This window comes from Paroedura picta, chromosome 5, assembly GCF_049243985.1.
Source record: "Paroedura picta isolate Pp20150507F chromosome 5, Ppicta_v3.0, whole genome shotgun sequence".
Lineage (NCBI taxonomy): Eukaryota > Metazoa > Chordata > Lepidosauria > Squamata > Gekkonidae > Paroedura > Paroedura picta.
Window position 1 is genome coordinate 112,802,816 of NC_135373.1, and position 26,137 is coordinate 112,828,952.

The 26,137-nt window shown below is 46.3% G+C and overlaps 1 protein-coding gene across 1 annotated transcript in view; it reads right to left on the reverse strand.

The window, feature by feature from the left end:
* LOC143838541 (sodium- and chloride-dependent GABA transporter 1-like) overlaps nucleotides 1-23,422 on the reverse strand; it is a 60,525-nt gene extending 37,103 nt beyond the window's left edge. The window contains exons 1-4 of the mRNA XM_077339985.1: nucleotides 23,310-23,422; nucleotides 8,006-8,338; nucleotides 2,001-2,132; nucleotides 1,025-1,125 (exon numbers count right to left, since the gene is read on the reverse strand). Of these exons, the coding sequence (XP_077196100.1) occupies nucleotides 1,025-1,125; nucleotides 2,001-2,132; nucleotides 8,006-8,246 (474 nt within the window). The 5' untranslated portion in view covers nucleotides 8,247-8,338; nucleotides 23,310-23,422. The remainder of the gene's footprint in view (nucleotides 1-1,024; nucleotides 1,126-2,000; nucleotides 2,133-8,005; nucleotides 8,339-23,309) is intronic.
* Between the last annotated feature and the right edge of the window lie 2,715 nt (nucleotides 23,423-26,137).

The window sequence follows — 26,137 nt, forward strand, 5'->3', positions numbered from 1 at the left end:
CAGCCTCTGAGCCTCCGAGGGACGTGGAAGGAGGAGGGGGTGGCCAGGGGTGGGGGATGGAAGGTGATTGGCTGGCCGCTGGACAGACAGGCAAGCTGGTTGGAGGAGGAGGAGGCACTCAGGGGTGGGACAGCTGTCTTGATTGGGTGTTAAGCGCTGAGTGGCACTTAAGCCATGAGACCAGCTCCTCCTCCAAGCCCTTACCAGAAGTATGTCATGTGGAACAGATAAATAATACTTAGTTGCACATGTCCCCAGAATCTCATGTGCATTAGGTTATTGGAAGAAAGAAGTGTGCCAGGCTGGTTCAATGAAAAGACTGGGTGAAATGCTGGGTTCTGGCAATAATTTTTGGGGGTGACAGCCTTTACCACCACCTCCTCCTCTTCTTCATCCTCCACCCCCATTCCAGGACAGCTAAACTTCTTCCCTCCCTTGATCCCTCAAGGGTCTTTTGACCCAGCATAGCAGGCCATGCCTGCCTCGGAGTGGCTTCTTATACGCTGCTGCTATTGGCTGCTTTACTGACTGCTTGATCATAGTAGTTTTGGGTTTCGCAAGTCCCTTGGGCTATCACAAATATAAATATGGCCCAGGAATAAATCAGTAATAATAAAACTGCATTCCAAGGCACATGTTCTGCAACTCCACCTTGTTGCACCTTTGGTCAAATTAAGCCATAGGGGAAGCATATAGAAATGCAAAAAAGGTTCCTGCTGGATCAGGCCTTTGGGTTTCCATAGCAGAGTGGGAGGATTCGAAGCCGAGTCTCCCAGATCCCGGTATGATGGTCTAACAAAGGGGTAGTCAAACTGCGGCCCTCCAGATGTCCATGGACTCCAATTCCCAGGAGCCCCTGCCAGCATTCGCTGGCAGGGGCTCCTGGGAATTGGAGTCCATGGACATCTGGAGGGACACAGGTTGACTACCCCTGGTCTAACAGCTACACCACTCTCTGTTATCTCTGGCACCAGCACCAGTATTAGAACTTCCATGCACTGATATGTGATTTTCTTTCACTCACCGCTGTAAAAGAGTAGAAAAGATAATACAGGGCCCAGGCAATAATAACAATGTAATAGATATTCAGCCAGAAGGCGAGAACCACGGCAGCCAGGCCCACTCCTAAGAGACAAGAAACACCAGAGGTTCAGAAAATATCAGGCCAAATCTCATGCGCTTGTGCTGAATGAAAACACCAGGAGAGAGAACAGTCCTGTCCTTTTAACGGGGGCTTAAAGGGTGGTGGTGGTTGTTCTGCCCCCCTTTTCCCCACATTAAGCCTTTTTTAAGGGGACGGGTCATTTTTCTCCAGACTTGTTGGCAGCACCACAACGAAAAGACCTAGAAGGCTGATATTGCGTTGGTCAGGAAAGGTCCGCTTCAGCCTTCATTGTTAAGCCAAGTCAAGGTCCAGCTGTCCAAAGAGTTCCAGGGAGCAGGGACCCATGTGCGGGTCCCTTGTGAAATCTTGCGGAATGAAAACCCAACCACAAGCTGTGCGGAAGGTCAGCTTTCTGGAGGGAGGGACCTGGCGGATTCTAGCACAAATCCTTCTCAGAGCTTCCACGGCTGTTCTCCTCATTTGAACTTGACACGGCGCTCCCTATTATCAATGCTACAGGTTTAGAGAAATGAGGAACCGAACTGAGAATTTGGCAAGCTAGTATTCCGCGGAGGAGGTTTAATACTCTTAGTTGTAAGAGCTAGTGATTTTTTTCCTCCCTAAAAATAATAGATTACCACCAACCTCCAGGCTACAGAGATCAGTTCAACTGGAGAAAATGGCCACTTTGGAAGATGGACCCTGTGGGGTCATACCCGTTGAAGTCCCTCCCCTCCCAAAACCCCACCCACTTCAGGCTCCACCCCCCGAAATCTCCAGGTTTGTCTCAACCTGGAACCGGTAATCCTAATACAAGGACACAAACAGCTGCTGGCTATTGGCCCACCCACCCATCCACCCACTCACTGGTGTGTCTTTAGCACATTTGCATTACCTTTAAACATAGGTGCAAGTTTCCAGACCCCGAGTCCACCCACATTGGTGTACTGTCCCAGCGCAGTCTCCAGCAAGAAAAGGGGGATCCCAGCAAACACCAGTGTAAGAAAATAGGGAATCAAGAAGGCACCTGTATGGGAGGAAGGAAGGATGGATGGAGGTCAAAGCTCAGCCCTCTGCCTCGGCATTCACTGCTTGACCAACTTCCAAAACTGTCAATGGCAGCTTGGAAAGGTGGACTCCATAGTATTATGGTCCCTCCCCACCCCCAATCCTGCCCACTCCCATCCCCTCCCCCAAAGTCGCCAGGTACTTCCCAAATTCCCAACCCAGAGCTGGCTGGAAACCGCATTCTTCAAACTTCATGGTGAATGGGAGATCAAACTAAGATGTTTGGAATCAAGCTGATCCTGCGTTGAGTAGGGGGTTGGACTAGATGGCCTGTATGGCCCCTTCCAACTCTATGATTCTATGATTCTAGATGGCCTGTATGGACCCTTCCAACTCTATGATTCTATGATTCTATGATTCTAGATGGCCTGGATGGCCCCTTCCAACTCAAGGATTCTAGGATAAGCTTCATGAACAAGGCAGGACAGATGACCAAGGGAAGGGTATGATCGCTGCAACCAACTTGCAGCCCAATGTCATCTAAATCTCAGTCGGCTGCGGTGTCCAGCTGCATCGGGATCCTTGTTCTCCTTCATCTCCGGTAGCTTCTTTCATTTGATTAAAACTTGAGTGGCCAGAGGTGACCAGGCAGTTATTCTAGTGACTGGGTTTTTCTTTTAAAAACAAACAAATTCCAGTGATTGGGTTCCGTACTTATCCTCCGGGACAAGCATCGGACGGGTTAATTTTTTAAAATCTTGGATCAGTTTTTTTTTTCTGTCTCTAGTCACTAGTATTAATAGGAATGCTCACTGGGTAATTATTGGCGGAGTCCATTCATTTCGAGGGAGCGTTTCATAGAGCTGCAAATGTAATGAAATCTTTCTGCAAGACAAATGTGCCGCCTGGAGCCTGTCTCCTCAGATGCAGAGCTTGGGTCTCTTTTACAGCTGTTTCATGGAGCGCCAAGGCAGCAGTGAAGCAAGAGAGCAGGGGCGGTTCTTTCCTCTCGTGTGCAGCTTATGGGGTGGGTGGGAGTTGCCCAGCTTTGGAGAGCCAGTTTGGTGTAGTGGTTAGGAGTGCAGACTTCTAATCTGGCGAGCCGGGTTTGATTCCCCGCTCCCCCACATGCAGCCAGCTGGGGGGCTCTGGGCTCGCCACAGCACTGATAAAACTGTTCTGACCGAGCAGTAATATCAGGGCTCTCTCAGTCTCACCCACCTCACAGGGTGTCTGTTGTGGGGAGAGGAAAGGGAAGGCAACTGTAAGCCGCTTTGAGCCTCCTTCTGGTGGAGAAAAGTGGCGTATAAGAACCAACTCCTCCTCCTCCTCCTCCTCCTCCTCTTCTTCTTCTTATTCTTCTGGATTGGAGGGAACCGTTGGCCTGTTACCCTGCTGAGGAAGTAGAGCAGTTTCCCCTTCACATGGCCAGGGAAAGAATGAATTAGGAGGATGCATCTATGAAATCGGTATCCTTGTCCTCACATCACATGTAAGTCATTAAGGAACTCAAGGGACATCTGCTCCATTATGAACTGCCTCATCTTTACGCAACTTGTGCGTTACATTGAATCAGACTGTCAGTCTACTGCACATTCAAGCACTTCAGAAGTGGATTTTCCTGTTCTGCACAGAATCCAGCTGCAAAAGCACATTGAAAGTGCATTATCCAATATGTGTGGAATGGGCCCAGGACAATATTATCTACTCTCTGGCAGCATTTTCAGGTGGACGTCTTTCACATTGTGTTCTCTCTGATACTTTAACTGGAGATGCCAGGGATTGAATTTGGGGCCTTCTGTGTGCAAAACAAAGACTCTGTCACTGGGCCACAGCCCCGGCCTTCTCTCAGAGCCTCAGCTTTTGGAAATTAGGGGAATGGCTAAGGGACAAGACCTTTTCTGTGGTGGCACTCTGGTTGTGGAATGTTCTTCCCAGAGATTGTCAACTGGTGTCTCTTTTACTGTTACTTATGTGCCAGAATCCACTTTATTCACCTGAGTTTTTGACCGAAGGACTCATTTGCATTTTGCTTTGCTCTTGTATTGGAGTCAGTGTATGGTAATGTACTGTTTATTAAAATCTTGTTGCATTTTATCATTTTTATGGAAACTTGCCTTGAAAATTAATTTTATGAACTGAAAGGTAGGCAAGAATAGAAATATTTTAAATAAACAAAGAAAAAGAAGAGTTGGTTTTTATGCCTTCCTTTTAACGACCCAAAGGAATCTCGAATTGGCTAGCAATCACCTTCCCTTCTTTTCCCCACACCCCAGTGAGGTGGGTGGGGCTAAGAGAGCTCTGAATAGAACTGCTCTGGGAGAACAGCAACAGAACTGTGACTGCTCCAAAGTCACCCAGCTGGCTGCATTTGGAGGAGGAATGGGGAATCAAAATGGGCTCTCCAGATTATAGGTCTGGACTTTTTTCCTCAAGGCCATTCTCCTACCAAGATCCGTGTTCTGTGCTATCATCCATGTCTGAGATAGCCCATCATTAGAGACATGACCAGGCAGGCATCTAACAGACCCATAAGGTTCCTTCCAACTCTATTGCTCTATGATTCCAAGAGGCATTTCCCCTTACACTTCCCTATATGACGGAGAAAACTGTAGCTGCTACATTTCTACCTGCGATCACAGCATTAAAGGAGCTCTGCTACAAATGAGAGCAGTCGGGAATTCAGGTCGATACCCTATGGCAGTTCTGCCAGGGCTGTGAGAGAGAAAGAATGACCAAATTGCCAAGCAGCCCTGAGAAGGTCAGAAGGGATCCTGTTCCGGGGCTTTTAGATGAACTTGGCGGAATGTCTGGCACAATTATTTTTTTGTTTACTTTATAATTCCTACCTCGATGGAAGAGGCTTGTCTTTATGACCCTGGAATTCCTCCCAGTCATTTCTGTGCTCCCTACGCTTTGAGCACTGACAGGGGACTGACAGTATTCAAACTAACAAAGACTCTTGTGTGAAGTGGCCTAGGAATGCACCGATGTAAAAAATTAAATCAGCAACGGGTAGCGCAAATGGTAACGGCAATCATGATTATTAATCAAAGCACTGACGCCTGCTTACTTATCGAACAGAATGTCAAAAAGGCTCCCAGACTTAAAAACTTAGAAGTCTCTCTGTTTCTACAGAGTCATCTTATCTTAGAGTCTCCTTAAAAGGGGGAACAACGTCTTGAAAAGTGGCAGAGCCCGCCATCGTTTTGATTGTCACCAAAATAAAACCTACACAAGCGACTGAGTTGATTTTTAAGAAAGAGCAACAGAGGCTGTAGGTCAATAAAATCAGAGTCCAAGTAGCACCTTTAAGACCAACAAAGATTTATTCAGGGCATGAGCTTTCGAGTGCAAGCACTCTTCCTCGGACCTCGACGAAAGCTCATGCCCTGAATACATCTTTGTTGGTCTTAAAGGTGCTACTGGACTCTGATTTTATTGTGTTACTTCAGACCAACACGGCTACACATTTGAATCTATCTTATTAGAAGCTGCAGGTGTTATCTGGGAGGTTTACAGGCAAGTGGTTCAGAAAGTCACAGGAACAATGGCTACATATGCGCAGGAGGCTTCATCAATGCTTGGGAATACACCCAAATAGTAATTCACCGTGGATTTAGGCAGGGTGCACAGTCCACTCCTGGGCAGCTGCATCTAAATCAGATGAAATGATTCCCACCGGTCTCCCATTCAAATAGTGACCAGGGCTGGTCCTACCTTGCTTCCAAGATATGATGAGATCAGGCTACACTGAATGCCATTTTAGCTGGGGCAGGAAAATCAGATAGGAACACCGTGGTGTGTTCCTTCCCATCCTTTAAGGCAGGGGTAGTCAAACTGCAGCCTTCCAGGTGTCCATGAACTACAATACCCATGAGCCCCTGCCAGTGAATGCTGGCAGGGGCTCATGGGTATTGTAGTCCTTGGACATCTGGAGGGCCACCGTTTGACTACCCTTGCTTTAAGGTCTGGTCACATAGCCTGACTCCCTATTTACTGCAATGAGATGCATGAGGGCACCCAGTAGGGTATTCTCTGTGGTGGGATTTGCCTTCTGCAATACCCTGCCTGCGAAAATCAGGCAGAAGACAAAAGGAATCTTAAGCGTTCACTCTTCAAAGTATCCAAATTGCTTCATAGGCATTATCCTTTCGACAGCCCCATAAAATACGTCTATGTTATTGTACTGTAGACATTTTTGGCATCATTTCCTAAGATGCTGAAAACCGATTTCTTCCTAAAAGCATAATGACCACGGACAGATCTGAGCCTCTGTGTTGCTCTTAATTGGCTTTGATGTTTTATTGTTCTAAAGGCCTTACGGTTTCAGATTATTGGTTTATAAACATTTTGCTGCATTTGCTTATTTTGAAAATGTGTATGTTGCCTGGGGAATAGCATAGCTATTGACAAATGTGACTAATCAGGGTTAATAATGTTCTTTTAAAAACCGAACAGCTAAAAACACTCCACAGGTATACTAAGCACTGTGGTCAACAAACTAAGGATGTATACTCAGAGCTGCCTGGTCAGAAAAATATATCCCCCAAATACCTTGGTAGTATTTTTGATGTACTTTTCCAGATCTGAATGCACTTTAGAGCAGGGGTAGTCAAACTGTGGTCCTCCAGATGTTCACGGACTACAATTCCCATGAGCCCCTGCCAGCAAATGCTGGCAGGGGCTCATGGGAAATGTAGTCCGTGAACATCTGGAGGACCACAGGTTGACTACCTCTGCATTAGAGAATTCAATCAATACCCATACCCCAACCTCGAATATTCCCGAATGTTCTCAAAAATATTCAGGAATTTCTGGGGATATCAGGAGCTGGCATTTTAAAGCATCAAACTTAGTGTATGTGTGTGTTTGTTGTAGGAGTTGTTGGGGTTTTGTTTCATAACTATAATACTAGCTTTATTTTTTATAGTCCACCCTTCCCAGTTGGCTCAGGGTGGGTAACAACATAAATTTAATTTTACATTGCAGTTTTTTAACATTTAAATTAAATTATATTAACTTATATTCATAAACTACCTTCTTAACCTTGTTTTGTTTGGTGGGTTGTATTGGGGGGGGGGGGGGCTGGGGGGGTTGTAACTAGGATGGCCAGTGTTTTTTCACTGTTAATTTCCTGGCCTCAACCATAGGCTAGGTTTTGTAGGTTTCCCAGGCAACAGGAGGTAGGGGGATGGAGGCAACTCTCACATGCAAATAGACTCACATGTTAGTGAGAGCTTCTTGGGTTGCTCCTGCTGAGATTCTCTGGTTGGACATTGGTTCTGTTGGGCTTGTACTGTCATGTTGCCCTGGTTCTGCTGGGATTCTATGGTTTGGCCTTGGTTCTGTAGGGCTTGTTGGTTATGTTTCCATTGGAAGGCTTTTGGCCAGTGATTGCTTGTCCTTTTGTGTTTGGGACTATTCTTTGAAGAAAGCATGGAATCCCCCTTCCCCTATAGGAAATAAAGGAGGGTGGCTGGGGGTAACTTGCTCAGAGTCCATAGAACTGGACCTCTCTGTTCAATTCACTTGAGACCTGAGAATTCTTTAGTGGGCAGTCAGTACCAATGCCAATGCCATCTTGGTGTTATTTTCCAGGAAAACTATCTCTCCAGCCCCCTGGAAATATTTCCCATAAAGAAAAATGGACATGAATAATTTCAGAATCCCAGGAAGGTGGGGGGGGAGAGTATTCAAATACTGTATTCTGGTATTGGAGACTAGAATAATTGGGAATACTAGTAATTATGCCTTCTATGAAATCTGGATACAAAAAATACCTCTTTGTTTTTCTGGTGCACATCCCTACAAGAGATTACCAAAAGGACAGACATCCTAAAACCAGAGACCAACTCCTGTGTGAAGGAAAAGTAAGCCCACCAATCTCACCTCCTCCGTTCTTGCCACAGAGATATGGGAAGCGCCAGACGTTCCCCAGGCCAATGGCATAACCCACGCAAGAGAGCAGGAAGTCAAATTTGCCTTTCCATGTGCCTCTGTCAGGAAGCTCCTTCACCTTCTTTTTGACACCTTCGCCTTCTGGAGAATTGGGTTCTGTCTCACTGAGGGCCAGTTCCTTCACCTTGGTAGGCACATTCAGCTCCATTGTTGTACTGTCCTTTGTTTCCATTTTGCTTGTCTACGGTGACCTCATGGAGAAGGAGAAAATGGCACCACCAGAAGACCAGGCTAGATGAAGCTGATCGACTTCCTTGCTAGTACCTGAAAAGTGAAAGGAGAAACAGAAGTGGTGCACCAGCAAACAGGACAACTAGATTGCTCAAGCCAGATCCAGCATCAAACAGAGAGTTCACCTTTATTTTAATCGGGTTGTTGTTGAAGATCAGCTTGGTGTGAGAGCCAGCTTGATGTAGAGGTTAAGAGTCTCTAATCTGGAGAACTGGGTTTGATTCCCCAGTCCTTCCCATGAAGCCTGGTGAGTGACTTTGGGCTTCTTTCAGAACTCTCTCTGTTTTACTTACCAAAAAGGGTGCCTGTTGTTGGGAGAAGAAAGGTAGGTGAATGTAAGCTCTTCATATGAGGGACTATGGGCCAAGCTGGGTGACAGGAGGTCTGTGGCCAGACTAGAAAGCCAATGTGGGGTACTGGTTAGATTGCTGCACTAGGCTCTGGAAGAGCCAGGTTTGAATCCCTTTCAGTCATGAAACTCACCGGGTGACCTTGAGCCTGCCATTCTCTTCTTGTAACCTACCCTCCCAACTTGTTAGGATAAAATGTGTGCCCTGAGCTTCTTGGAGGGAAGACAGGATCAGAAGGTGAGGGTGTTATTTATCTAAAATGCTTATTCCTCTCCTTATCTTCTCAGATACAAGGCGGCTGTCTTGAAGGTCATTTCATGGGGCTGTTCATTTGAATAGGTGAGAGGTCCTGAGTAAGGGTGGTTATAACCTTTTCCTCCTAAGCTGTTTCTCTATAAACTACACACACATAAAACACACATCCATCTATTTTTATGTGAGAAGGAAAACACAAGTCTGCATGGAAATGTCATTTTCCATCCATTTTCTTTAGAAAATAAATCTGTACCACTATAAATTTCTGGTAAGGGCTTGGAGGAGAAGCATGGTCTCTTGGCTTAAGTGCCATTCAGTCCTTAACACACACTCAGGGTGGCTGTCCAGCCCCTGAGTGCCTCTTCCTCCAATTGGCTCAACTGTCTATCCAGTGGCCAGCCATTCACCTTCCGTCCTCCACTCCTGATCACTCCCTCCTTCTTCCATTTTGCTCAGAGGCTCGGAGGCTGCAGATCCCTGCCATGTGAGAGCTGCCCCTGCCGGTGAGCTCCCTTCCTGGGGGCCTCCAGCCCCTGGGCCTTCGGGGTCTCCAGGAAGCTGTCTCGCCCCTAGACAACCAAATCACCTGGCCTCAGCCATGGACACGCCACCCTAACAGCTGCCTGCAGCCTTTCCAGGGGGAAGCCATCTGCAGAGTTCTTCCACTCCACCCCCTAATCTAGCACATGTATTCCTGAATGCAACGGGCTTGGCCCCTAGTTTATATATAAAATACAATGTCTTTGGCAGGGCATATGTTCTGGAGCCTATAGCCAATCCAGCAGGCCAGGATGGGGTGGGGTTGTTAGCTTTAATTTTTAGAATGTTTTAAAATTGATATGTATGAATGTTTTAAGTGGTGTTGCAAACCACCTCGAGCCCACTTGTGGAGAGGGGTGGTCTATAAATCAAATAATAAGTAAAAACACTTGGTTGGACAGTCTGGTGGTATAATTCTTCCCTGTCAGGAACTCTGTGCTATTAACATTATCCAGCCTTCACCTCCATGTCATTGTCAGTGTTCGCACAACTAGACTAGGATACAGGGGAGACACATTTTTCACTTGTGTGGGTGGCCAGCATTAGTACCCATCCCCCACAGTAGCAACCATGTTTGAGGCTGGATTGGGGAGAGATGTGAGAGCCAGCCTCTGTTATGTACAGTCATGTACAATCTGACAGAGGTATTGTCTGTCTTCTGAGGGAGATACATGTTGACAGCTGTCAAATATTTTAAACTTGGTTGTCAGGAATGAGGGAGAATGGACGGCCTGTCCTATTCACCAAGGAGAAGAAGAAATAAAATTTAAACGTGAAGAATGTAGAAACTTTAAGCCAAATATTAAAAGCCGTTTTTCAATTAATTGCAGACAAGGAATGGCATAGAGTCCAGAAGGGTCCATCAATGAGGGCTAATTTGGTTGTCAAAGAGATGGGATAATGTCTCTCATGATTTCTCATGGTTGGAACCAAAGGTAGGCTACATCAACTGGTGAAAACATCAAACTGTAGCTCTCCAGGTGTCCATGGACTACAATTCCCATGAGCTCCTGCTAGTATGTGAGGGCAGGGGCTCATGGGAATTGTAGTCCATGGACATCTGGAGAGCCACAGTTTGGCCACCCCTGGGAAACATCATCACGTCTAGGTCCTTTTGGCTCGCTTGTACTTAACAGAGGCTCACTCTAACAAGACTCGACAAGCACCAAATTAGAAGAAACCAGGGATCACGCAACACAAGGGAAATCCCGATTAAAGCATCTCCTGCAAGAAACTGGCACATATGATATACAGCGGGAACTCTAGGCCTGCAGCCCTGGAACCGTTCAGCAAGCCAGTAAATTTCATTTAAATCTATGCCTGAGGTAATGGCTCAGTAAATCTCCCACTCAGTTTCTTCCTTGGCTGAAATGAGATTTCCATTTATTGCGGTTAAAAGAAGACATTCTGATGAATGGTCAAGCACGGGGCTGCCAGCCCTGCTAAGAGAGGAAGATCCACAATTGCCAGGGACTGTTCCTGTCTACAGATCTACACCAGCCATTCTCAACCTTATTTTGGCCCCGGCCCTTTCAGGGGCTATTCTTGGGTTCCAGGGCCACCTGCAGCGGGCCGGCCGCTTGTGCAAAGAGCTAGGCTTAAAGAGGCCTAAGCTAAGAGTGAGATTATACTCAACGTCCCATTTCTTACATAAACGTGAGACAGATTTCTAGAACATGTGCATCCATTGTTTTTCTTTAATGCATTAAGCACACACAAAGAAATGGATTACACGGTTTCTTTTTCTTTCCCTTGATGAAGATCTAACTTCATAGCAATGAATGACATCATACATGACAAAAAGGGAATGTCATCGGTTCCGTTACCAGGGCCACCCACTTTGGGTTCCCCTTCTCACATTTTTCAGTCCATCGCTCCTTTCAGTGAGGGGGAGCTCACCATCTCCTTAGGCGGTAGATTCCACTGCTGAACTACTCTGACTGTGAACATTTTTTCCTGATACCTAGCTGGTGCTGTTCTACACATAGTTTAAAGTTATCACTGCGGGTCCCATCTTCTGCTGCCAGCTGGAACCACTCCCTGACCTCTTCTAAGTGGCAGCCTTTTCAGTCCTTCAAGAGAGCCATCATGTCCCCTCTCCACCTCCTCTTCTCCAGGCAGAACAGTCTCAAGTCCCTCCACCTTTCCTCAGAGGGCTTGGTGCCCTGGCCCCAGATTGTCCTCATCGCTCTCCTCTGCACCCTCTCAATTTTGTCCACGTTGTTTTTGAAATGAGGCCTCCAGAACTGCACACAGTTCTCTAGGTGAATGAATGAATAATAATGAATACGTTTGAGCTAGCTAGCAAAAGAAGACATGAGAAAATAATTAAAAGCATGAGCAATTTGGTGGGGGCACATTAACAATGCTGGGCTAGTTTGATAGACTCCACCTGAGCTTGGATCTTAAAAAAGGAAACTCTAAATGTCCAGCAGCACTGGAGGTGAGAGAAGCACTAAACCTTAAACAAGATGGCCGACCATCAGCCAATGCTGCTGGAATGATCGCTCTTTACAATTTCGATATCGCTCTTTGTAATTTAAAAGGTTACATCCGGCATGAAGCTGACCAATGAGGAGAGACCAACTACACAGCACACAAACACAAAACAGCAGTGCTGAGACATCCACTTTTTCTCATTGGGGAGCGATTCCCAAGAGAAAATCAGCTTTTAAATAAAGCTGCCGAGTGTGGGCACAGGATTCGAATTGAAAGAATGCCGACTTGAATTCAGCAATAATTGAAAGGAAGCTGTGAGTGCAGAAAGGGCCGATGTCTAGCGAGGAACAGTACAGAAGAAATGCACAATATTACTACCCCCCCCCAGCCACCCCCAACCGCTGCATGGTTCCATGCTGTGTAAAGGAAAAGACTATACTTTTCTTAACGTAGACAGTTCCATGGGAGATCTGATCAAAATATGTAGATCCATGTATGATGTAATAACAAATGTTGGAAATGTGATGATATAGTAGGCTCTTTTTTTCATATGTGGTGATGTGAAAAAGTTTATAAGTTTTGGGCAAAAATACATATTATTATGCAGAAAATGTGGGGTCTTAGATTTCCTATGAAAGCTGAAGCTATGTTATTAAGTGTTCCTCCGCAGTGCCTCCCAACCCATACACAAAGCTTTTTCTTCTATGCGACGACGGCAGCAAGACTAGAATTGGCCAAGAAATGGAAAACGCAAGAACTACCCTCGATAGCAGATTGGCTGAATAAACTAGCTGACTTTGCCAAGATGGCTAAACTGACACTAATAGTTAACAGAAGAACAGAAGAGGCCTTTCAAGAACAATGGGGCCCTTACCTGAACTATTTAGGAAAATAATACAAAAAAAATATATGTAGATCCTCTTTTTCCTTAGCTCCTACTTTTCTCATTGCTATGCCTAAGGCCTAAGTACAAACTGTTCTGCAGGACTATGCTATCATCAGGGGCACATCATGAAGCACATAAAAAGAGCCCTGCAGGATCAGACCGGTAGTCCAACTGGTCCAGCATCCTATCTCGCACTGTGAAGAAGAGCTGTTTTTTTATACCCCGCTTTCACTGCCCGAAGGAGTGTCAAAGCGGCTTACAATTGCCTTCCCTTCCTCTGTCCACAACAGACACCCTGTGATGTAGGTGGGGCTGAGAGAACTCTGACAGGACGGTCCGAACAACAATATCAGGGCTATGATGAGCCTAAGGTCATCCAGCTGGCTGCATGTGGAGGAGTGGTAAATCAAACCTGGTTAAAAGCTGCCACTCTTAACCAGTACACCATGCTGGCCAACCCGTTCCTCTGGCGGGCCAACAACAGAGCACAGAGGCTGAGAACTTCCCCTGATGTTGTCTCCTGGATCTGGGATTCAGATGATTTGTGTCTCTGAAGGTGGAGGTTCCCTTTAGTAGCCATTACTTTCCTCTATGAATCTGTCTAATCCCCCTTTAAAGCTATTTACGCCCGTGGCCTTCATTACACAACATGTCATATTGGAGAACAGCAAGCCATAGTTCCAGATAAAACGACGTTGAGCATCTAGTCGCCCTTCAGAAGGCTTACAGACTCTCTGGGCATAGCCTAATCCTAGCAAGATCGAAGTGATCCAAGCTGGTTTCCCCTCGCCCACCCCCAAAGCAGAGAAATTGTCCCAGAAACAGGCGGCCACCATCCTAAGCATGAAATAAAAGCCTGAAGCAACTTGGCCATCATGAAGCTGGTCAGGACGGAAGCAACCATCTAATTGCATGAACAGAAGCCCTGGCTCTCCAAGTAGGCAGACTGCAGCGCTATCTATCTGGGAGTTAATTTTGTTGTTGTTGCAATTAAAACTCTGCCCAAAGGCTGGAAATATTTTCCATGATGGTTCTTCCTAGTCCTCCCCCCCCCTCCCCCCAGCCCGGGGTGTTCTGACTAAGGGGTATTTCACATTCTTGATAATGCTGCTGTTCGGCTAGACTCGAAACATTTGTTTCATGGTTCTCGCCTCTGCAAGCTGAAAGCCCATTTTGAATAGCCATCCCTCATGACAAGTTTTGGGCATTAAATGTTTGCGCACAGCAGTTGTGTGTTTTTTGTAGGGGGTGTTGGATTTTGCTGTACAAGAAGAATTTTTCCCAAAGTAGGAACCTGCCAAATCCACGTATGGAAAAGTAATGCTGATTGCCCTAGCTCTGAGGTACATGTGGTGGTGGGGGGGAGAGTTCTCTCTTTCATCTCATATCAGAAGCAGTCCTTTCTTGCACATAAGAAAACTTTGGCAGAGGGATGGACCAGAACCAATGGGATGAAATTAGTTCAAAAGAAATTCTGTCTAAACATCCGGAAGAAGTTCCTGAGACTTAGAGCGGTTTCTCAGTGGAACAGGCTTCCTCGGGAGGTGGTGGGTTCTCCATTTCTTTGGAAATTTTTTAACAGAGGCTAGATAGCCATCTGACGGAAAGGCTGATTCTGTGAAGGCTCAAGGGGGTGGCCGGTTACAGTGGATGAGCGATAGGGATGTGAGTGTCCTGCACAGTGCAGGGGGTTGGACTAGATGATCCATGTGGTCCCATGAGGTCCCTTCCAACTCTATGATTTTATGATTCTAGGTTTTCCCCCACCAGCAGGTAATATTACTAGTCCATGGATGGACCAGCTTAGTTGTTTTCATCATTCGTAAAGAGGCCAGCCATGTTTTACTATTAAATATAAAAATTACTTAAATAAACAGACGCACGTCTAAGGGCTTTGTGTCCTTTTACGGTGAACCAAACAATGCATTTGTTCCGCATCATTTAACCCAGAACAAGAGAACGTCCCTGTTGGTTTCCCCTTTCTCAAACGGCTGTCCTTGCCTCGCCCGTGGGCCACATTCTCTCTAAAATCTCCGTATCTCATGCTACTCCCCCCCCACACACACACACACACGCAGCTCTTCCTGGTCTCCCTGTCTCTGGGTTTCTTGTCTTGATAGCTTTCCTTTCAAATCAGCTTCCCTCAGCTGGCGTCTATTCAAGCCGCGCCCAAGGCTTTCATCCCCTAACTGGGTCACATCCACCTTAAGTGGCTCTCACTGAGGCAAGGCGAGCCACTGAACCCAGGGGACATTCTATTCTGCCAGGCAGGACATACCCGCTTGGGGCCTAAATCCAAAATCCATTAGAGAGGCTCCATTACAAGAGAGCTAGTGTCCTTATTAAGAGCTCCCTGTCGCCCCCAGCATGGCACATTTGGAGGCTCTCGATGCTCCGGGAACGATAATATTATACTAAAGACTCGGTTGTGGCAGGCGGCTGAGCTCGGAAAGTGTGTGAGGCTGCGACCGAGGGCGATGAGTCACAGCAGGACCCTCCTCTCGAGCGGAGGTCTGGCGGGCTGCTTTCTCTGGACTGTCATCTCGGCTGCTTTCCCTGTCACAAGTGTCTTGCTTTCTCTCCTTGTCGCTGCCGCATCGTTGCACGCTTCCCTTCTATTTTCAGCTGCAGTGACACATCAGAGAACTCCCGTTCCACTTCCTTGGCGAACAGGGGCTAAGCACCCCATAGGTGCCTTCTACACAGGGGTGGCAGCCACATCTCCGTACCTCACAGAGTACCCTCCCCAGAAGAGGACCGAGAAGCGCCATACTGCTTGTTTACTTGGCGGAAGAGCTCGGCTGACATCCTGATTCTGAATATATTTTGCCAGACGTAACCTCCAGGCATTTGCCTTGAGGCATTTTGATTCCTGAGGGAAGAAATCCAGTGCCCCTGAAGAGTTCCCCTGGGAAACCTCATTGTAGCAGAGCTCATTTCATGTGAGGTGGATTTTTCCATGTGGGGCATGTTATAAATGGCCTCTCCACAGCACCTGTTCTACGTTTGCTTGGGATGAACATATTGGCAGGATAGAATCAGAGTCCAGTAGCACCTTTAAGACCAACAATGATTTATTCAGGGCATGAGCTTTCGAGTGCAAGCACTCTTCGTCAAACACTCGATGTGCTTGCACTCAAAAGCTACCGCCCTGAATAAATCTTTATTGGTCTTAAAGGTGCTACTGGACTCTGATTCTATTGTGCTACTTCAGACCAACACGGCGACCCATTTGGATCTATACTGGCAAGAGAAATCAGTCATTAATTATTCCTACAGGAAGGGTGCGTGGGGAGGGGGGATTTATACTCGGTTCAGACATCACACTAAATCATGTTTTAACTAAAGTAATTGCGGTTCGTGTGCTTAATCAGGGTTTGTCAAATCAAGGTCCGAGACAATAATTTGAAGTTGCTATTATCTCACAGCTGTTTTCACACACTGTTGGATAACGTGCTCTCAATGCCCTACAGCAGTCATTTGCAATTGGATTTTCTGGTTTCACAGAGGAAAATCCAGTTGCAAACTATTGCTGTTTCAACACGGAAATGGTTCTCCATGTGGCTCTTATTGGCTGCTGTGAATGGACAGACATTCAGAGTGGCAAAGGGGAACTCACAAGGCAGTATAGACTTTTCTTGCCTTAACCTGCCATGGCAACCATTCCTCCCTCCCTCCCCAGAGGGCTTTGTTCAAGTATTTTAAAAGTTATGACTGGACTGTTATAAACAGTGAAACGCTATAACACACTATTGTAACAATGTACATACTGCTCTGAATTCCCACCTTCCATTAAAAAAAAAACAATTTCCCAGCCCTTTTCATTGCAGAGATAAAAGGAGAAATATGTATTTCTGCAACAAAAAGGGATAGAGACTTACATTTTTTTTAAAAAAAGAGGAAAACCTTGCAATTTAGATGAAAAAGTGCATTGTTTCTATTTATTCTTTTAATATTACAATGCAGTAACATAGCTAGTGCAGTCTTTGCTGGCAAGGAAGGGGAAATGCTGGCTGTGAGAGACTGTGGAAAAGAAAGTGGCATTGATACAGGTGGCACCTTGGATAATATGCACCTTCCCATCCAGACCACTTGATTAAAAAAAACCATTCTGCTGTAGTTTGGTAGCTGAAGCAAAGAAAACCCTCAGTGTGTTAACAACCCTGGTCTTAACTATAGTTTTCCCTGATGGGCAAATGTAGACATCCTGGCTTAAGAGTAGCCCCCCCCCCTCCAGCTGACATGTACCTTCCACTATTGTGACCCCTGACCGGAGGCAATGCAATGAAACAAACATTTTCTTGAGGAAAACCAGCCTGTAAGTGGTCAGTTAGGAGTGAAATCCTGGCTTCACAAACTAGTTGAAATAAAGAATGCATTTGCATTATGCCAGGCATTATGCCACGGCCACTGGCCGTGTGTGTATGTGTTGGGGGGGGGGCTGGATTGGCAGATCCAGGTTGGGAAAGCCCTGAAGATTTCAGGATGCAGCCTGGAAAAGATAGGGTCCTCTATGGCAGGGGTAGCAAACCTGTGGTCCTCCAGATGTCAGTGGACTACAATTCCCATGAGCCCCTGCCAGTGTTTTCTGGCAGGGGCTCATGGGAATTGTAGTCCATGAACATCTGGAGGACCACAGGTTGACTACCCCTGCTCTATGGGATAGAATGCCATAGAGTTCACCCTTCAAAGTAGCCATTTTCTCCAGAGGGTTTTATCTCTGTAATCTGGAGAGGAGCTGTAATTCTGGAGCATCCCCAGGTCCAGTATGAAGGCTGGCTTGGCTACTGTGTCTGAACCAAGCTAAAGACCATAGGGCCTCTCCAGGGCTGATTATGCATTTCCTTTGTTTTTTCCATTGTGGATCCTGCTGAATTCAGATCGATTTGTACTCAGGTCTTCCTCTACCCCCCCTCCCCCCAATTGAAACCGAAAGTGTTCTACACATGATTGGGGAACCTCAAAAAAGGAAGGGCTTCTGAGCGCAGTCGCTATAAGACAAGCCTTGCAACTGAGAACCAAGAAATCTTTGAACTGATGCTCTGGCCAATCAGGGAAGAGTGCTTTACTAGGAGACATGGAGAAGGGAGTTAATTCGAAAAAAGCAAAAATCTGCACACTTCCTGATGCTGGGTTTTCAAATATTGAGGGTTATATCCACTTCTGGATATCGCGGGGGAAAGGTAGGGTCACTCTGGATCAATAATGCATGTTGTAGAGGGAAAATTTAAAGTGCCAAAAATCAAAATGGAAATCGAATTCAGTGTAGACGGGAGGGATTAATTTGATCTGGGACTGGGTAAAAAGTCCCATGCACATTACACCCAAGTCCAGCAGGTTTTATTCTGAACTAGTAAGGCTGACCGGTGCTAGTGACCCCTTGTGGTAAATGGATAAAGCTGAAACCACGAGTGGTCTAAGAACACCACATAGAATCCAGGGCCTATTCGGCACACATTAGATCAGGGGTAGTCAAACTGCGGCCCTCCAGATGTCCATGGACTACAATTCCCAGGAGCCCCTGCCAGCATTCGCTGGCAGGGGCTCCTGGGAATTGTAGTCCATGGACATCTGGAGGGCCGCAGTTTGACTACCCCTGCATTAGATAATGCACTTTCAATGCACTTTAGTAAATTTAGTAAATTTTCCTGCTCCGCACAGGAAAATCCAGCTGCCAAAGCACACTGAAAGTGCATTATCCTGTGTGTGCAGAATGGGCCCTGCTCTCACTTCTCCCATTCTTTCCTCCGGCAATGGTATTTATATTTTTTAAAATCCCAAAAGGTCCATCCCAGCCATTCCATAATTTCCAGCTTTTATATCTTCCCCTAAAAATATATCGATCACCAGTTATTGATAGGTACAAAAGTGGACTTTCAGCTCCTGGGGACAGGCACATCTTGAAGTGGATGTTCTAAGTGACTCAGGCCAGACACCAAACCTGATGGCGAAAGAAGTGTTTGTTTTCACATCGCTGTTTCTTCCCTGTTGCAATACAAAGAAATCCTCCCCTACAAGAACCAGCCCCTACCGCTGTCTGATTAATGTGGAGACAGAAAATAGGCACACTGTGATTTTTCTTGCAAGCAAAACAAAAAATGAATAAATGGGAACATTTCTCAAAGCCATTATCTTTTGCAACCTTGATTAACAAGGGATATTGTTTTTATCCCATTCCTCCCCCCAAAAAGCCCTGGCATCTAATTACCACCTTTGCTTAAGAGTCAAACCTGAAATGGAATAAAATGGCTTCCGCTGCCCCTTTGTTCTCCTCATTTATTTCATCCTCAAGCATAGCTAATTATGCTGCCATCTTATATCCACTCTTTCTTCAAAGGTTTGTTAAAATTTTGCCTCTAATGCTATTGGGCTTGAAATAGGCCTCTCCCCCCCCTTTTTTTTTTTTCTTTTTTTTAGTTCCCACCATTTCTGTGCTGGAAGAATTAGTTATTTAAAAGCCAGGCTTCCCGTGGCAGTTTGGATGCTGCTGTCAAATCAAGGAGGACAGGCAGAATATCTGGTAATAGAAGTTAATTAAAGTGTCAGGCAATTTTAAGCATCAGGAAAAGGTCTGTTCTGGCAAGTGTCACGGCCTACTGAAAGACGCAACTAAAATAGACCTCTTCGATCGTCTAGAGAGCTAAGGGGAGATGATTATGTATACTCTTTGTACGCACGCAAAATTTCTGAGCATAAAAAGAGTGATTTATATATTATAGTGTATAAAAGTTGAACCGGGGGGGGGGGTCTCCACGCCACATAACAGTAGGATTGACAACCTCCAGGAGGTAGCTGAAAATCTCTCACTATTACACCTGATTTCCAGGTGACAGATAACAGTTCACCTGGAGAAAATGGCTGCTTTGGGAGGTGGACTCCATTGAAGACCCACCCCTTCCCAAACCACACCCTCCACAGGCCCCACCCCCAAAATCCCCGGGTATTTCCCAAACCAGACCTAGCAACCCTACGTAAAAACCAGCCATTAGATGAATTTGTAATGGGATGTTCTGTTGTTTTTATTTTATTTTATTTCATTGTGTCATATGGTTTTATTGCATTGCTCATTATAAGGATCACCCCCAGTCTATTATATTGTATTTCTAACACTGCATTGTGCCTTAAGACTCTGCCAGGAAACTGGGCAGTCAATGGAAGAAGTTGGCAAACCAATAAAATTCCTACACGCTTGGTGCTAGGGCTGTGTTAGACTAAGGAAAGCCTAAAACCAACACGACAGACCTAAAGCCAGTCCCTTGATAAGAGCCGTTTTCAGAAGAGAAACAAACGGTAACTTTCCGCTGTCCCTCCCAGCCAAAACCAATATTAGGCCCGAGATCAAGACAACCAGTGAAGCTCAAAGTCTAGAGCTCTTGCAAACAAACCACTTAGAGAGACGCAAACAACAAGGTATCCCCTGAACATGGGAAGGGGAAGGAGTGGTTTTTGAGACTGGGAATAATGAGAATGATAGTTTTGTATACAGATATTTCTAATATATTTAATTTGATTGATTTTTATACTGCTGTTCTTCCAATGGTCTGGCAGCAGTTCACAACAGAATAAGAACAATACAAAACAATAAACCCCCCATAAAACACCCCTTACAACAATAGATGGATGGTGATTCCTTACTAGAAACACTTATAATCTCCAGATCCCTTCCCTACCCCATTCAGCTGGAGGGCCAAGTTTTCTTCCTCTGGGAGTGAGGAACCAGGTCTAGTTATGCAGGAGGGGAGATGGACGGAGAGATGTGGGAGGAAAAGGCACATAAACTATTATGAAGCTTAATTACAGCTTCTGTCTCCCTATCTTGTAATGCCCTATGGCCTAGTGCAATAAAGTTTGATTTGACAACTACAGCTTAGTTTCCCTAACAGAAATCAGATCAGCTTTTGGGGAAGCAAGAACAGGGTAATGATGATCAGGCTGCACGATGCCAACTTACGTAAGCATTAGGAACCTGACCAGCGAGACAGAGAGAGACGTCTGCCAGCTGAGCCAGATTTCAAACTTTTAAAATAAGCTCTAAAAGAAAACCCCTGGTTTCCCACAGATTGGGGGAAATAAAATAAGGCTTCTTTTCCGTAAGAAAGGAACTTTAGCTTCTATTAAAGTATTCGTAACTAGACAGCTGCACTGGATCTTAGCCAAATGACCACATAGCTGATGCCGAATAGCAAAGTAGAAGGAGAAGGTTCGGGGACAGATTTGAACATGAAGCAAAACGACACACCGGCCTCTGTCTCCCCCTTCTTTGCGTGAAATTGCTTGTTGATGGATTCCAGTGCTACCTACACATAACCATGAATCATGAACCTATGCTATGCCATGCAGATTAATGCCATACATCTGTGCAGGCTTGCATAAAATACATGCTTCTGTTATGCGCACTAAACATTATAGTATCCATTACTGCTAGCAACCAGGGACTCCTGGAGGGGTACTTTTGGGGAAATAAGGCATAATTATCATGGAAAGCTTGATCTTAAAATGTATGCTGTCAGGAGACAGGCGATGTCAACGGTGCTAGCCAAAACAGCATAATCCCATCATCCTCTTAATGCAGGAACTTGGATGCAAACTCAGTTTGCTCTGTTGGGGCTACAGGTGATAGCCTTCCAGGGATTCCCCAGAGTTGCTGCTTATCTCTAGTCTTCAGAGATAAGTTCCCCTGGAGAAAATGGCTGCTTTAGAGGGTGGACTCCGTGGCATTGCACCCCACTGAGCTCCCTGTCCTCCCCAGGCTCCTTCCCCAAATCTCCAGGAGTTTCCCAACCCGTATTGGGCAACCCTATTCCCTATCCATTGCTGGTGGCCAGCGGGCACCGATGGGGCATTTAGCTCTGGTTACTTCTGGGCCACTTGAATATCTCAGTGTCCCTATCTGCACCCAGAAACAACAACGAGGGACAAACTAGACAATGCATGAAGAGGGGGCTGCACATGTGCTGAATACTGCATGTGCAGCCCCCCTGGGAAGTAATGCCCTCTAGCGGCTGTGACATGTGTAGTCCCTCCTCTCCACGTCATGGTCCTGATATGAATTGGCCCCTTAAGGCAGGGGTAGTCAACCTGTGGTCCTCTAGATGTCCATGGACTACAATTCCCATGAGCCCCTGCCAGTGTTTGAGGAAACCCCAAGCAGAAAAGGCCAGGACTATGTTTGGACCCCACAGGAGAAGCATAGAGAGAGCCGGCCTGTCAGAAGGGATTGATGGGCACTGGCGGTCCTCAAGTAGTGGCTGGACAGAGACTTATCCTGGAGGCTTTAGGCCAATCCTGCACTGAGAAGGGGGTTGGGGCAGATGGCCTGTGTGGCCCCTTCCAACTCTATGATTCTATATGGCCCACAGAGACCTAACGTCAAACCTCCACCCTTCTATGAAGCTCACCTGGAGTTTTCGCTAAGTCTCTCTTACCTTGCAGAGATATTTAGAAAATGGGATGAGGTGCATGCACTCCACCCCGAACTCTTACCAGAAAGACTGTGATGCAAACATATTTTCTTTAAAAAAAAAAAAAAAAAAAAGGCTAAGGGAGCAGCAATTTCACAAACCACCCTATTGGGCTACATATAACGGGGCTGGCAGCTCTTGTGTTTGTTTATTGGGAAAGGTTTCCACACCCCAGAGAAACCAGCTTCTTCGGGTCAAAAGAAAAAAAAAAAAAGAGGTTTCTACCATTGCATTCGCAATTCTCATTTAGCTGATAAACATACAGCAGGATTTCCCAGAGTCTTTGTGGATGCCATGGTAATTTGGCCATAAGCCCATCCATATATCAACCACCGGGCAGGGGGATTGGTGCTGCCCTTTTTGAAAATGGCTGAGAACAAAATCAAAACGTATAAGAGATCAGCACTGCAAGGTTTCTCGGCATGGTGGAGATGCCTCAGCCAAGGGAAACAGACCTGCACGGAAGCACCGTCCAAGTGGATATCCTCCAGAGTAGCCAGAGTAGTTCAGCAGTGGAATTGGCTGCCTCAGGAGGTGGTGAGTTCCCCCCTCACTGGCAGTCTTCAAGCAGTGGTTGAACAGAAAACTTCTCCTGGATGCTTTAGGCTGATCCTGCATGGAGCAGGGGGTTGGACTAGATGGCCTGCATGGCCCCTTCCAACTCTGTGATTCTATGATTCTATGATTTTGTTTCTGGATTCCAGAGATTGTTTTCCTTGGAGAAAATAGCTGCTTTAGGGGGTGGGCTCTGTGGTATCTTCAGGCTCCGCCCCCAGATTTCCAGGAGCTTCAGCCTGGAACTAGCATCCCTACCCCACACCTCCACCCCATGCTGATGGCCAGGACGAACTGGACAATCCTAGCAGACAGATGTGTCCTTATTATATTATTTACCTCTGCCAGGGTGCCAAACTGTGGCACTCCAGATGTCCATGGACTACAATACTGCTTCTGGCAGGGACTCATGGAAATTGTAGTCCATGGACATCTGGAGAGCCACAGTTTGGGCACCCCTGATCTATGCTAAGAATTTTCCAAGCACCCCATGCTTAGAAACATAAAGAGACACCTACCTCCTATCCATGAACCCCATAAAATTGCTTGTAATGTGCCAGGAAGCCGGAGGTAGTGCCGGGCAGGGGAGTTGCATACTGAACTCTCCCAGTGGAAAGAGGAGAGATTTGAGCCCCCCTTCCCTCCTGGCATGAACCCTCCGCATGTGATCCTTCTCACTAAGTTCATCGTTACAAATATTGACAACCCATTAATGAGCTTTGAGTTCATGTCTGATCAAATCAGCACTCTGCATGTGGGACCGGCCTGAAGAGGAAACGATTCAAGGGCATCAGCACGTGGGGAAGACAGAGGTGTTGCTGCAGGCTAGAAGGTCTGGGTGGGGTGCCAAGCTTTATGGAAACTTTGGTGGATTATGGAAGACGGAAGACCTGGCACCAGAGCTGGAGCGAACCCAATGACTCTAGGAGACCATGCAAAGCAAACCTGCAAGGCAGACCTCATGGCTGCTGTTTGCAGCAGAGGGATATCCCTATGGCTACCTCAATGCGTCACCCCAAGGGTCAGACATGACTCGGTGCTTGCACAGGGGATACCTTTACCTTTACCTCAATGCTTCAGGACTCTTTTACAATCGTCCCTTTGGTGCGATTCCACATAGCTATGTGTGGAATACAGTAACCAAATGAGTAAGGCTGATGGATATGGATCTTTCTCGGGTCTTATCTGCACTGGGCTTTTGGAGCTCATTCCACTCAGTTTTATAAATGCACCTGACTTTGATCTCCACTGTGGGGACTAGTTGCATTTATAGCATTCTAGGAGCAAGGCCCTTGTTAAAAACCTGGAAATAAAAAGGCCAGCAGTACTCTGACTCAGGGTAAGAGCCACAGATCCCTTAAAGGCTGAGAGTAGAGGAGGCACCTAGTAGTCCTTGCATCAACAAGTTAAGGTGATGCCCAAGGTGTTAAGTCAATTGGGTAATTTTGAGTTGTGGCTGAAATCCCATAAGCCTATTCTCTTCCCAGACTTGTTCTCCTCTACAGGCAGCCACTTTGATCCAGGACAACAAAAAAGAACCGAAACCACACATTGTATTAGATACCACAAAAATTAAGACCAGGCCTGCGTGTGCCATCCTCTCCTTAATTTTTTAAAACTTCCTCAACACCAGCCTGGGGAAGCATTCTAGTATACCCAAATGTTTGCACAACTGTGTCCCGTCAGGCTGGATCTAACATCAGAAGCATTTGTCTTGATGCTACACAGGTATTTGCTGGTGAGATGGGATTTTCTTTCTTTCTCTCCCTCTCCTCATTTCCCCTGAGAGCATGAAAAAACAATCTCAAGGGGAGCCCTGCTGGATCAGACAAATGGTTCATCTGATGCAGGAGAAACCAGCCGAGCAAAACAATGAGAGATAAAACTTAATTGCATTGCAAATGACGGGGCTCCGGTCTGCTGGTTCTTGGGGCAACCATGACATTTCTCATGTTGTGGCCGCTAATGGGAAGCCACAGGAAAAGCTTCAGTGGGGCAGGTGTTATGTGTGCAAGACCTTCTAAAGTGGTTGGAGAGTAGCCACATCTGAAAGGCTTTCCATCCTGCTGTTAGAATGCTGGATTAGGATATAGACCAGGAGTGGCCAAACTGTAGCTCTCCAAATGTCCATGGACTAAAATTCCCATGAGCCCCTGCCAGAACATTCCTTGCTCATGGGAATTGTAGTCCACGGACATCTGGAGAACCGCAGTTTGGCCACCCCTGATATAGAGCTTGGTCTGATCCAGCAAGGCAGTTATTGTCTTCTCAAGCAACAACTAATATACCTTCTGCGATGGAAGGCTGCATGGTAGACCAATCTTATCAGATCTCAGAAGCTAAACAGGGAGAGGAGACCATCAAGAAGAAGAGTTGGTTCTTATATGCTGCTTTTCTGTACCCAAAGGAGGGTCAAAGCAGCTTACAGTCGCCTTCCCTTTCCTCTCTCCACAACAGACACCCTGAGAGGTGGGTGAGGCTGAGAGAGCCCTGTTATTACTGAAGAAGAAGAAGAAGAAGAAGAGCTGGTTCTTATATGCCGCTTTTCTCTACCAGAAGGAGTCTCAAAGTGGCTTACATTCACCTTCCATTTCCTCTCCCCACAACAGACATCCTGTGAGGTGGGTGAGGCTGAGAGAGCCCTGATATCACTGCTTGGTCAGAACAGTTTTATCAGTGCTGTGACAAGCCTAAGGTCACCCAGCTGGCTCTTGGATGCTTTAGGATGCTTTGGGCTGATCCTGCGTTGAGCAGGGGGTTGGACTAGATGGCCTGTATGGCCCCTTCCAACTCCATGATTCTATGATTCTATGTGGGGGAGTGCAGAATCGAACCCGGCTTGCCAGATTAGAAGTCCGCACTCCTAACCACTACACCAAGCTGGCTCCAAACTTTGCAGTGGAAAGCAATGGCTAACCACCCCCGATTCTCACTTACCTTGAAAATGCCTTGCTGGAGTCATCATATGGTGGCTGCAACTTGACTGTACTTCACACACACTCACACAATGTATTTTCTGAAACATAAGGACCTTCCCACATGTATCTGAATTGCCAAATTGTTAACATATGCTTTCTCCTTGAACAAATGACCATTTAGGGAGGAAGGTAAATGGAAGGTAAATGGAAAGGGAGCATCAATGAGCCATCTTAACCAGACCCTGCTGGATCAGACTAGTCCATCTAAACCAGCCATTTCCAGCTTTTTTGCCTTTGAGAAACCCCTGAGACATCTTTCAGGCTTTGAGAATCTCCAGAAGTGGTGCAATCATGCAGGATACAGTTGGGAAGCAGAGCTGTGGACGTGCCCACCAGGGGCCCCTCCTCTTCCCATCCCATCCCATCCA